The 11,835-nt window shown below is 43.9% G+C and overlaps 1 protein-coding gene across 2 annotated transcripts in view; it reads right to left on the bottom strand.

Moving 5' to 3' along the window:
- Nucleotides 1-2,114: 2,114 nt before the first annotated feature.
- Nucleotides 2,115-11,835, bottom strand: part of LOC146075798 (A.superbus venom factor 1-like) — a 56,129-nt gene continuing 46,408 nt past the window's right edge. For both annotated transcript variants that reach the window (XM_083185398.1, XM_083185399.1), the window contains 10 exons: nt 11,499-11,589; nt 10,236-10,287; nt 10,047-10,134; nt 9,569-9,658; nt 8,964-9,069; nt 7,331-7,420; nt 6,676-6,762; nt 5,955-6,038; nt 4,184-4,319; nt 2,115-3,576 (listed from right to left, as the gene is read on the bottom strand). In XM_083185398.1, coding sequence (XP_083041524.1) covers nt 3,438-3,576; nt 4,184-4,319; nt 5,955-6,038; nt 6,676-6,762; nt 7,331-7,420; nt 8,964-9,069; nt 9,569-9,658; nt 10,047-10,134; nt 10,236-10,287; nt 11,499-11,589 — 963 coding nt within the window. In that variant the 3' untranslated portion in view covers nt 2,115-3,437. The remainder of the gene's footprint in view (nt 3,577-4,183; nt 4,320-5,954; nt 6,039-6,675; nt 6,763-7,330; nt 7,421-8,963; nt 9,070-9,568; nt 9,659-10,046; nt 10,135-10,235; nt 10,288-11,498; nt 11,590-11,835) is intronic.

Below are 11,835 nucleotides of genomic sequence, written 5' to 3'. Positions count from 1 at the left end.
GGACAGGAACACGTGGCGCGCTGGTTTCCCGCCCACGGCTTCGACTGACGTCACTAGGCCATGTGGTTGTACCGCAGGATTCGGAATGGCAGCAGCGATGTCCCATGAGCATCTGCCTCCACACAAGGAGGGCAAGTGTATGATGTGTGATTAATATCAATGTATATGGCATCAATATGATGATCTCCAGGAGGGACAGAATTCTCTGATTCTGGATTCCTTCTTAATTTATGATTGCCATTGCCTGTTTTAAACAGGTTATTTGATAAGTATGGCGTTTCGACACATGTGATGACAATCATAAATTAAAGGGAGAGTCCAGGAAAAGAGCATTCTGTAGAGACATGTCGCATACCCTCCAACATGACCCATAGCATTCGGTAAACAATGCTCTGTTCCTGGATTTCCCGCTTAATGCATGATTGCCATCACCTGAGTTCAAACACCCTCTTCAAATTACCTAGTTCCACACAGGTGATAGCAATCATACATTAAGCGGGAAGTCCAGGAACAGAGCATTGTGTACCGAATGTTATGGGTCATGTTGGAGAGTATGATGTTGTGAGGTATGTATGACTCATATTATAATATATACACATATATATATATATATATATATATATATACACATATATATATATATATATATATATATATACATATATATATATATATATATATATATATATATACACATATATATATACATATACACACACACACACACACTTCCCTCAAATTAGGTTTGCCATCACCTGTTTTAAACAGGTTCATTGATAAGAAAGGTTGGTACCTCATCTTTGCGGCCACTGCTTTTGCCACGGAAGTTACGTAGCGTACAGTGATGGTGAGCCTAAATTAAGAGGAAAGTGCAGGAATAGAGAATTGTGTCATGGAGAGGGTCATGTTGGGACATCCCTCCTGTCCCGTAGGCAAGCCTGGTATCGTCCTTTTTTGATGCCACAAGGGATCCACAGTGCCCAGTTGCAAAGTATATAAACTAGTTAACATAACCAGAAAATGTTCACTTCTGTCCGCCATACACTAGAGCTGGGGTAGCCAACTCCAGTCATCGAGAGCTACCAACAGTGCATGTTTTCCAGATCTCCTCACAGAATCACAAGTGAGGTAATTTGCTCCACCTGTGGATCATTAAAAATGTGTCAGGAAGTAATGATTACACCTTTGCAGCAGCTAGGTTGTCTGGAAAATGTGAACTGTTGGTAGCTCTCAAGGACTGGAGTTGGCTACCACTGCACTACAGTGATTTGGCCGATTTTACCCATTCCATCGGGCAGAGAAATTGGCCCAAATCGGATATTTGATGTCCCCTTGGGTCCTGTGCACATCTGACAGGAGTCGGAGGTCGGACCTGATTAAGCCTCCGGGGGCTGCTGCAAAGGAAGTAACTGCACATGCGTTGGCCATGTGCAGGGGACCGGCAGCCGGGACCGGAAGGTGCGGAGTGCAAGTCGTATAGGGCTATTTCAGAGCATTTTCAAAGCAATCTAACTAGATCGATTAGAACAATGGTTCCGCACCCTGGTCCTCAAGTACCCCAACAGTGCATGTTTTGCAGGTCTCCACCCAGAATCACAAGTGATATAATTAGTTCCACCTGTGGATCTTTTCAAATGTGCCTGACTAATGATTGCACCTGCCGGGTGACCTGGAAAACGTGCACTGTTGGGGGTACTTGAGGACCAGGGTTGGAACCCACTGGCTTAGAAAATGCCCCTACATCACTCAGTGTGCCCATCGATTAATATCCATCATGCTGGATAAATCTAGTTACATCGCCGGTCAGGACCAGTGTTCTCAACGAAAAACACTGGCCCTGACAGATCGCTCAGCACACATAGCACACATATCGCTGTGTGCTGACCGATCTAGCATTGCTCCGCAGTCGTCACATGTGTAGACCCCTTTAAAAGGAGATGACACACTAAAAAGATCTGTGATCTTAAGATTTATCTTAATTTCCCTTGAACTCTCCGTCAGCCCTGGACAAAAAGATTTGGCGCAAAGAGCACATTGACAAAGATCTCAATATTTCAGAAAAACTTCAACCCCTTCAGTTGTGTGCCGGAAAGAACTTTGCACAGCTCAGACGGTTTTTCACATAATAAGAGAACATCAAAATTTATTTTGCAGGAAATAAAAAACATAAAAACACAGGAACATTTTTAATATTAATTCGAATACGTTCGCTCAGATTTTATGTGCCTGTGCGTTCTATGCAGTTATGTAAATACTGAGTACAGACTATGAAACATACCTGAATTACATAATATGAGCTCTCTCAAAAAGCTAAAAGCTAAAAGAAAACAATAAAACAGAGAAACATTTACTTGCAACCAGTAGGTGGCGCTATAAAAAAAAAACTAATTGCTATTACACTCATCAGATCAGGGGTGGCCAAATCTGTCCTCAAGATCTGCCAACAGTTCTCGTGTCTCAGGCCACCTGTGGATCTATAGTAGGAATGAATGCAGCATGTTTGACAATGTGACAGTAATGACCCCAGCTAGGGGATTTGAAAAACGTGGACTTTTGGTAGATCTCGAGGACCGTTTTGGCCACCCCTGCATTAGATGGTGTGAAATATGTTGCGGGATCCAATACAGGTCAGAGGTTGCTGGATGCGGGCTGAACTTTCACTTTTATAAAGTGGCAATCATTTACAAGGCATGGTTTGCCTTGTAAATGATTGCCGCTTTAAAAAATAGGTGTCTGGCACCCCGCCCTCCAGCGATCCCTGACTATTACATTCCGCCAAACGATTAAAAAATACTCTGCGCTTGCATGGTGTTGTTGGTATAAAGAATTTATGACATTTCTATATGAAGAGTTTAATAATAGAGTTGTCCTAAATGAAGATGGACTCTCATTTGAATTCCCATGTCCCACCCCACAAAGATGTTTTACTGTGGTGCAAAGTGTGTGTGTGTTACGTATAACACTTCATGAAGATGTAAAATACAACTGGAGTCACAATAGCTATGCGGCCTTACAGTATTGTGGCCCAAATGTGGAGCATTCTGTCCAGCTGATTACTAGGGAGAGCCGTTGAATACTTGTGCCATTAAAACCAGATGGTTTCCCACCATCAATGGGGACCATCGATGGTAACACACCGATGGCCATCCCTACGTGCATACTGTTTTCTGTGCAATGTATTATTAGATTATTCACTGTCATAGTTATGGTTCTGTCCTAGATCAGTCTCATGATTTCTGGTACATAGAAGAGGCCGAATATGAAAGTGAACTTTCTGCTTGGATGGGATATGGGCTCCTTTAAAAAATAATAATAATAATTTAGGACAGTTGTAGAGTTGTAGTTTGACACAAAAAGAGTAACACTTAGAGAAGTCACTCATACAATACTGTAATAGTCATCTGGCACTAAGTGCATGAACAGAGCGCAGCCGGATCTTATGTATTGCAGCCTTGCAGCATCAAAGCATCAGTAAACTTGTAGATTTCCTCACACTCAGACACATGGGATGTGATGCATTCCCGCTTTGTGGGCACCAACTCAAACCACATTCCACCATTGATCACGTAGGACTTTCTGGGAAAGAAAGATAATTCAGAGGAAAGTATGAATTTCTGGGAATCAATGCTCATGACAGATGTATGGTGCACCAGGCGTCTCTTGTGCCATATGGTGCAAAAACTATAGCTGTATAAAAAGGACACATCTGTCTACAATGAGTTACATGACAAAAGTGACATCACTATTCCAAATAGGAGTTGAATTCAATGGGCGGGGCTACATGACAATGGTGGCATTTATGGTGCATATCTACTATAATGCATATCCCAACTCGGGGGAACGTTCTACCCAATCAGACGGGACTGGAATAGGTGTGCACCCACTGCCACTTGGTGAATAATGTTGAAGGCAGTCAACACAGAGCCTTAAGGCAGGCATGTCCAAACTATGGCCGTCCAGCTGTTGTGAAACTACAAGACCCATCATGCCTTGCCACAGGGAATGCTAAAACTATGGCAAGGGCAACAGTTTGGCCATGCCTGCCTTAAGGGTTAATGAGCCCTGAACCGGTAACTGGGCACTGTTGCAAATAAGCTCTTCATGAGAGTCAGGTGAGTGTCGTGAGACTTAGTCGCATGAAGTCCTCTTAGATCTGGTCTTCGTATTTCCTTGTTATACTCACTGTCCTTTCAGTTCCCATATGTCATCACTGCGGCCCCAGATGATGTACGTGCGACCCACGTACGCTCTGACAGAGTCTCTGCAGCTCTGGTGACTGAAAAATTGCCGTTTGGTGGCATCTATTATATCATCAGTGCCTATAAAAAAAAAAATAGATCGAGGAGATGTGTGAGGCTGGCTGGGTAATGAATGATGAATCCTTAAGGGGGAGAAATTCTACAGTATTTTTGTGAATGTGAAATTAAGATCAATTTAATTTAGCATTTGCTACATTTTTGTTGGCCTTGGATAGGTCAAATCCCACACCGTCCCACAATCCCACTTAGTCACTGGCCATCCTGTCCCTATAATGGGCCTCATCCTGTCCCTATAATGGGCCATGTGTGGTCCCGAGGCGCACAGTGGGCCATGTGTGGTCCCGTGGCGCACAGTGGGCCAGGTGTGGTCCCGAGGCGCACAGTGGGCCAGGTGTGGTCCCGAGGCGCACAGTGGGCCAGGTGTGGTCCCGAGGCGCACAGTGGGCCAGGTGTGGTCCCGAGGCGCACAGTGGGCCAGGTGTGGTCCCGAGGCGCACAGTGGGCCAGGTGTGGTCCCGAGGCGCACAGTGGGCCAGGTGTGGTCCCGAGGCGCACAGTGGGCCAGGTGTGGTCCCGAGGCGCACAGTGGGCCAGGTGTGGTCCCGAGGCGCACAGTGGGCCAGGTGTGGTCCCGAGGCGCACAGTGGGCCAGGTGTGGTCCCGAGGCGCACAGTGGGCCATGTGTGGCCCCGAGGCGCACAGTGGGCCATGTGTGGTCCCGAGTGGGTTCTGCGCTGGAATATGTAAGCGTGATGCACATTTATCATTCAAATATTGTATCTTAAAGGTCACTGTGATGGGATTTTAAATTGGGGATCTCATTCACAGAATAATCTATTTTATGGCATAATCATCAGCATATCACGTATTGGTTCGGAATGATAATTTACAGTATTTATATTATAGTGTTCATTCTAGCACCCGCTATCTTTGAAAACCCATGTAGTTCCTCTTCCCTGCCTGGTGTGTCGGTGTCTGCTGTTGTGCTTCTAGCACAGTGTGGTCTGTATATCAGCACTTATAAGTAAACCAGACCTGTGCTAGAAACACCACAGCAGACAGCGACACCCCAGGCAGGGAAGAGGAACTGCATGGGTTTTCAAAGATAGCGGGTGCTAGAATGAACACTATATTACATGTTTTGGGAATTATCAATGCTATTATAGATGGACATACAACACATTACTGGACATTATCTCTATCACATTGCAATGTGCCGAGTTTTATCCCTGGTATACTACAATTTTTTTATGCATTGTCTGTATTAACAGTGACATATAGACTCAGAGTGCCTTGTCTCAATTTGAATAAACTACACCCAAACTCATAAGCCCACTGAAAGGTGTTTCCCTACATGACACGACAGCAGTGGCGATATATCATTAGGGTGGCGAGACCGAGTGTTTTCTGGGGGTTGTATTTTTGCAAAATCTCACAAAACTGCAATAATCAGGCTCATTATAATTACCTCATTTAACATTTACACCTATTGGTGTTCTTCGAATATAACTCAGCATGCATATATATACAAGAAAACATCACAGACCAATGACGGCTAACCTTCACACTCCAGCTGTTGTTGAACTACACATCCCAGCATGCCCTGCTCTAGTTTTATTATTTGGCCAGGGCATCCTGGGATGTGTAGTTCAACAGCTGGAGTGTCAAGGTTAGCAATCACTGTCATAGACCTACCCAGCTTAACAACTCGCGTAATGGTCATGTTGTAAATGTCATATGCACCGGTCTTCTCAATGCTGTCCACTTTGCTCTCATATACTGCAACAGAGAGAGAGAGAGATTACGTAACAATTAGTACAACAAAGGTCTTAGCAGAGAAATCCCTGTTGCTAAGAGTTACGTAGATAAAGGTTAATTCTCATACATATTTTTCTGCAATCCTGCTCACGGTGCCTGATAGGGGAGTGGTGGCGCCAATCAGTGTTCTCCAAAATGGGGGTGTGTTGCCCCCATTTTGTTAGAGTGCAGAACAAAGTGTCTGTTTCTTCCAAATCAATATTCCTAAGCCTGTCAACGAGGTAGCATCAATGCTAAAAGCCTAGCTATGCTCCTATCTAATCAGGTAGAATGTGCTAAGAATAACCAAATATATTACTTAATTTATCCAAATCTTTGACCCCTTCCACAAGGCTGAGAGATCTGTACAGAAATCTAGTAGTGTCCAGTGAACAGCAGCTTTCTGGATGCTTTTCGGAGTGGTATGACACTACAGTGTTCATAACATCTAAAAGGTAGTGTCGCAGGGGATTTTTAATCTTGTATCTTTGATAATATAATATTTGACTACTTAACTAAATAATAAATCATAATTAACTACTTAAACTACAGCCAAAATACTGTTTAAAGACAGAAATACAGACATTGTAAGGACCCTCAACCTGGGGCACCCACTTACCGTAGTCCACACCATTTTCGCACGCCTTAACCAAGCGACTGGCAGAATCCAGCGGTCCTTTGTATGCAGTCTTTAGGTTGCACCTTTCTGTAATCGCAACATGCAGTTTATGAGTATCTTTTTCCCTTCGTTCATATAGTAATTTTTTATTGTTCCAGTGACATCGGGGTCTATTTACAGAGCCTTAAATGGAGGTCATTGGACAGAGATAAAGTCCCAACCAACTTCTGTCATTTTTCATACACAGCCTGTAACACAGCAGTTAGAAGCTGATGGGTGGTACTTTATCTCCATCTAAGTTTAAAAGTCCATATACATTGGGCATTTTTGGCCAGCGTGTATGGTGAGATATTAGGAAAATTGCTGGGATGAAAAATTCTCAGTGCATACACACTGAGCAGTTTTTTCCCGGTTTCCCAGGGGTAGACGGCTTTCCATAGCAGGATGTCATGGAAAGCCTTCCACTCCGCCGCTCATCTGCCGGGCCAGTGCTCACCGCTCATCAATGTCCCATAAACACTGGGCGGCTTTTGAGATGAAAGCAGCTCAGATGAGTAAACCATGGCTTTCAGCTCAAGTAGCCCCGTGTGTATGGGCCTTTAGTGATCACCCATACATAAAAAGGTTCCCATTAAGAGGTTCTATCAAACGATACCTGAAATACAGTGACATTCGGCTCCTCTGCAGATCTTCTTTATCTCTCCCAGCTCTGCCGTCGGATGATAAAACTTTGTACATCGGTTTTCTAGAAACAGGGGTGTGAGAAAAGATCTTAATAATTTAAGGCAAAGTTGTCCGTAATAGTCACATTGGGCCTGGTTCTAAGTTGGCCGCTGCCTTTTTCCAGTTTGGCTGTGGCTGCCTTTTTACTTCTGAGTCAGACATCTTTAATTTTAGATTGGTAAGGAGGAAGACCTCTATATTGTACTTAACTCAGGTGGTGGCTGTGGGACTTTTTAGACATCACCTCCACACTTTCACGTGATGGGCTGCAGAGTGGTTATTGGTGGCAGTGTGGGGTTGTGGGATGCAATTGATTGAAGCTTTGCCTATGGTTCTGATATGTCTTCCACCGGCCCTGCCTACGCTATATCAAAGATCATTTTATTTATTTAGTTTTTGCATAGTGTTGATCGTACCATATCAAGAGTTTAAAAGTGGTGGTATGGTACTGAAAGAGTGGGTTCAAATCTAGGAAAGCTTGGCAATGCTCCCTCAAAAAAAAAAAACAATTCCTTTGACCACACAACTCACACAGGGGGTTTCGGTATTTTCCACCCTCAGCAGCTCTGCAAGGGGAAGTCCTCTTCACAACCTGACCACGGCCAACATGCACCTCCATTTAAAAAAGTTGTTATGGCTATGGTTAACATAAAAAAAGTGAGTTTTTTGTTTTTTTATTTTTACTTTTTCATACTTTAGCATCCACATGCACTCTTATTGGGAACACAGTGGTTGTGTAGCAAGGCACCTGGCCTGAAGCATAGTAAGCCATGCTAGGGGATGGGGGAAACCAATTCCGAATGTTGACCTTTTCATAGGACATCCCTGTCCGGGCTGACCTTTTGCTTGTGTTGACATAGACATTGGCAACCTGATATACCATACCCCAGGTGGGCACAGCAACCAGCATGGTTGTAGCAGAAAATGATCTGGGAGTCCAAAAATCCAGGCCACTGCTCCGGGCCTATCCAGACTTCTGCCTAAGCAGCCCCTCCTCTGGCTGCCTGCACCCTCATGGCTTCCTGTTGCTGCAGCTATGATGGTTTCTGCCCGGTGCACTTTGGCTCCTCCATACAGCACACTCTCCAGCTGCATCAGCTTCTGCCATGACACCCCCACCGCTGTCAGACTAGGTTGCTGGGATTGTCATTTGCACAACTGATTACATGATGGGAGTTCCAGAAGGACAGCACACCACCAGGCCTGCATGGTGCAAACCATCCGCTTGAAAATTGTTGCACACTCCCTTCATCTGTAGCCACCATGAGAAGGAAGCGGGGGTGGGGTCAGTGTGACCTGCAGCAGATGCTCATTGCAGGGTTAAAAATACTGTCAAGAGCTGCCAAATCTGCAAAACTGTGATTCATACCGCCCCACATCCGATACTGGATCAGTATGTATACCAATATCTTTACATTACTGCAGCTATATAGCAATCCTCCAAGTTTTTATACTCTTAAGGGCTGACTTTTAGTGCAGCTTGACCTGCCCAAAAATAGATTACTTCCACCTAATCCTACAGTACTCAATATTGTGCAGTTAGTAGTTGGTAATCAGGACTTTACCCAAAGCATAATATTCATATATGGTAACCAGTGATGGCTGCAGGATTCCGACCTCAAAATTCTGGTGGATCTTGAATTTTAGACATTCGGTCTCTGAACTGGAGACCTACAATTAAAAAGGGATTGATTTTAAGAAACCTGAGTAGCAAAGTAACATTAAATGTGGTCATATTATATTATTGCACAGAACTGTCACAATTCAGGAGAAGACTGCAACATTTGAAACAGGCCTTGAGAGAATCAGGTGCACGAGAAGATAAAGGAATCTTATGATCAAGAGCAAAGCAAATGAATATCAGAAAAAAAGGGGAAAAAAGCAGCAAAAATGTCAGCAGAAGGATTAGGAAAGGTAAGTAACAGGTCAATACAAGATAAGCAGCACAGAAAACATCAGGGTCAGGGCAGGAGGACATCAGGGTCAGGGCAGGAGAACATCAGGGTCAGGGCAGGAGCAGACAAGGTAGTAGAACACGAGCATGAAAATCTTAATTATGTATACGTAACAAAGTGTACAAGTTTTTCTATAATTATACTTCAAAATCTTAGCAGAGATCACATGTTGTAGTAGTATTATCTGGCTTTGCCCTTAAAATGATAATTCACACCTTGTCCAGGTAGATAATCAGGGAACCTCGTTCAGAACGTGTCGTGTCCATCTCATACTTTGAGATATATCGGTCGACCCTATTCATCAGCTAGACAGAGAGAGAGAGAGAAAGAGATATATAAGTCACACAATACTACCATAAATCCTTAATATGCTATAATGTTACTATGACTATTGTGCATTATGTTAACACAGTGCGTTTTTTTTTGTGTGTTAATATAATATCAATATATCCTGCGGTGTAGTTGGTTAGTTTTTGCTTTTTTCATTGTAATCCTGTTTTTATCAAAGTGTTTATGTAAAGTATTCAAGCAGGACAGGCCAAACTGGTCCTCGTGATCTACCAATGGTCCACATTTTCCAAATCACCTAGCTGGTGCACAGCTGCTGTCATTACTAACTGTCACATTGAAATATGTAAACTTGAGACGCTATACAGGCGTACAGGTCTTCTCCACTTGACAATCACAACAAACCTTGTTGAGATCTTCTGTGTCTACTGTAAACCCTGTGAGAAGAGTCACGTCCACAATGGTCATCGTAGAGTCTGTAACTCCAAGGAATCTGCAAAAGAAACAGCGCAGAAATTAACAGAGAGGGGCAACTCATCATGTATGTCCATAGGAGGCACAGTCCAAAGTACCCACAAAGTACTATGGTCTTACTTCATACAGATGTTCATGAACATGGTTTTTATCGCTCCAATTGGTGGTTTAGCTGGAAGACAGAAAAATGGACAAGATACAGGTGAAACAGAATTTTCCCCAAGTGGACTTGCGTGCAATCCTGGCTAATATGACTAGGAGGAGGCCAATGGTACTTGTGTAGTATCTCGGCGCCCATCGTATCGCATACCATAAGGCATGCGATGCGATATCGTGAGATGTTGTACAATGTCATACAATTTTAAAATAGTATGGCATTGTATAAGGCATACAATGCCATACAATGCGATCGGATGCGATTATAACTTGTATAAGCACCCTAATGGGTGCTTACAATGTTAAATGCACCCCCACGCCACCCCCCAGTATAAACGTGAACCCGAAGCGTGGCGAGCGGCGGCGGTACGCGTCCTCTGACCTTTTCATACCCCCACTATCCACGGCGGCGTGGAGTTGATTTTATAAAGTGTGGCGAGTGCAGCGAGCGACCGAGCCCGAAGCGTGGTGAGGGGACGCGCATAACTTCACAGGTATACGCTGCACTCGCCACGCTTCAGGCTCGGTGGCTCGCTGCGCTCGCCACACTTTATAAAATCATCTTCACGTGGATAGTGGGGGTATCACGTTTATACTGGGGGGGTGGCGTGGGGGTGCATTTAACATTGCAAGCACCCATTAGGGTGCTTATACAATTTTTCATGGCATAGGGGGCTAAAATCGCATAGCATCGCTGTGCATCGGGTGTATGGCATGCGATGCGATGCGATGAAAAATCGCGCGATCACATATCGGGGGCGCCGTGAATACACAAGTACCAAAAAATAAATAAAAATGCTGGGCTAAAGATCCCCGGGATGGACGGCTTTCCATTCCAAGCGATTTTCCTCGGGATGGACTGCTTTCCATGCATTGGATCGACCTTCAGTGGTAGACTTAATGCATGTCCACCTAAATAGACTCAACTTAGTGTATGGGCCTTAAGAGTCACAGAAACCGCCAATATGCAGACTCATTCATGTAAAACTCATTCATGTAAAAATGCATCTACTATAAATCCTGAAATTAAGATATGAGGGTAGGCTTTTACACTTCACATACTGCGGCAGATATTCTAAGCCTTGGAGAGAGATAAAGTACCAGTTCGCTTCTGTCATTTTTTTTAAAACACAGCCTGTAACATGGCAGTTAGGAGCTGATTGGCTGATACTTTCTTGGTACATCTCTCCCGCTGCCAGGAAAGTTGGAAGATTTTATTCAATTTACCTTTCGGCGCTTCTTTAATGGTGACGTTAAAATCAAAATTTTTGCAAGGGACGCTGCCTTCAGCCAACGGTGCATAGTATGCAGACATAACCTAGGTATAACCAAGGGGGCAGATGCAGGAACAAAGAAAGAATTAGTCTACAGTCAAGTAGAATATGCTTAAGTCATGTATAGAATTTCATAGATATATTATTAATAAAATATAAATATATCTATCTAATTGATACTTGTGTAGTTTCATGGCGCCGTGCGTTTGAGTCCCCTTGCGGGGCTCGCTTCGCTCGCCCACGCTGCGTGCTCGGTGGCTCACTACGCTCGCCACGCTATCTAAAATCAA

The sequence above is a fragment of the Crinia signifera genome, chromosome 4 (assembly GCF_055691185.1).
Source record: "Crinia signifera chromosome 4, ASM5569118v1, whole genome shotgun sequence".
Classification (NCBI taxonomy): Eukaryota; Metazoa; Chordata; class Amphibia; order Anura; family Myobatrachidae; genus Crinia; species Crinia signifera.
Note: the sequence above shows the minus strand (reverse complement) of the source record. Positions and strands in the feature narration are given on the sequence as shown.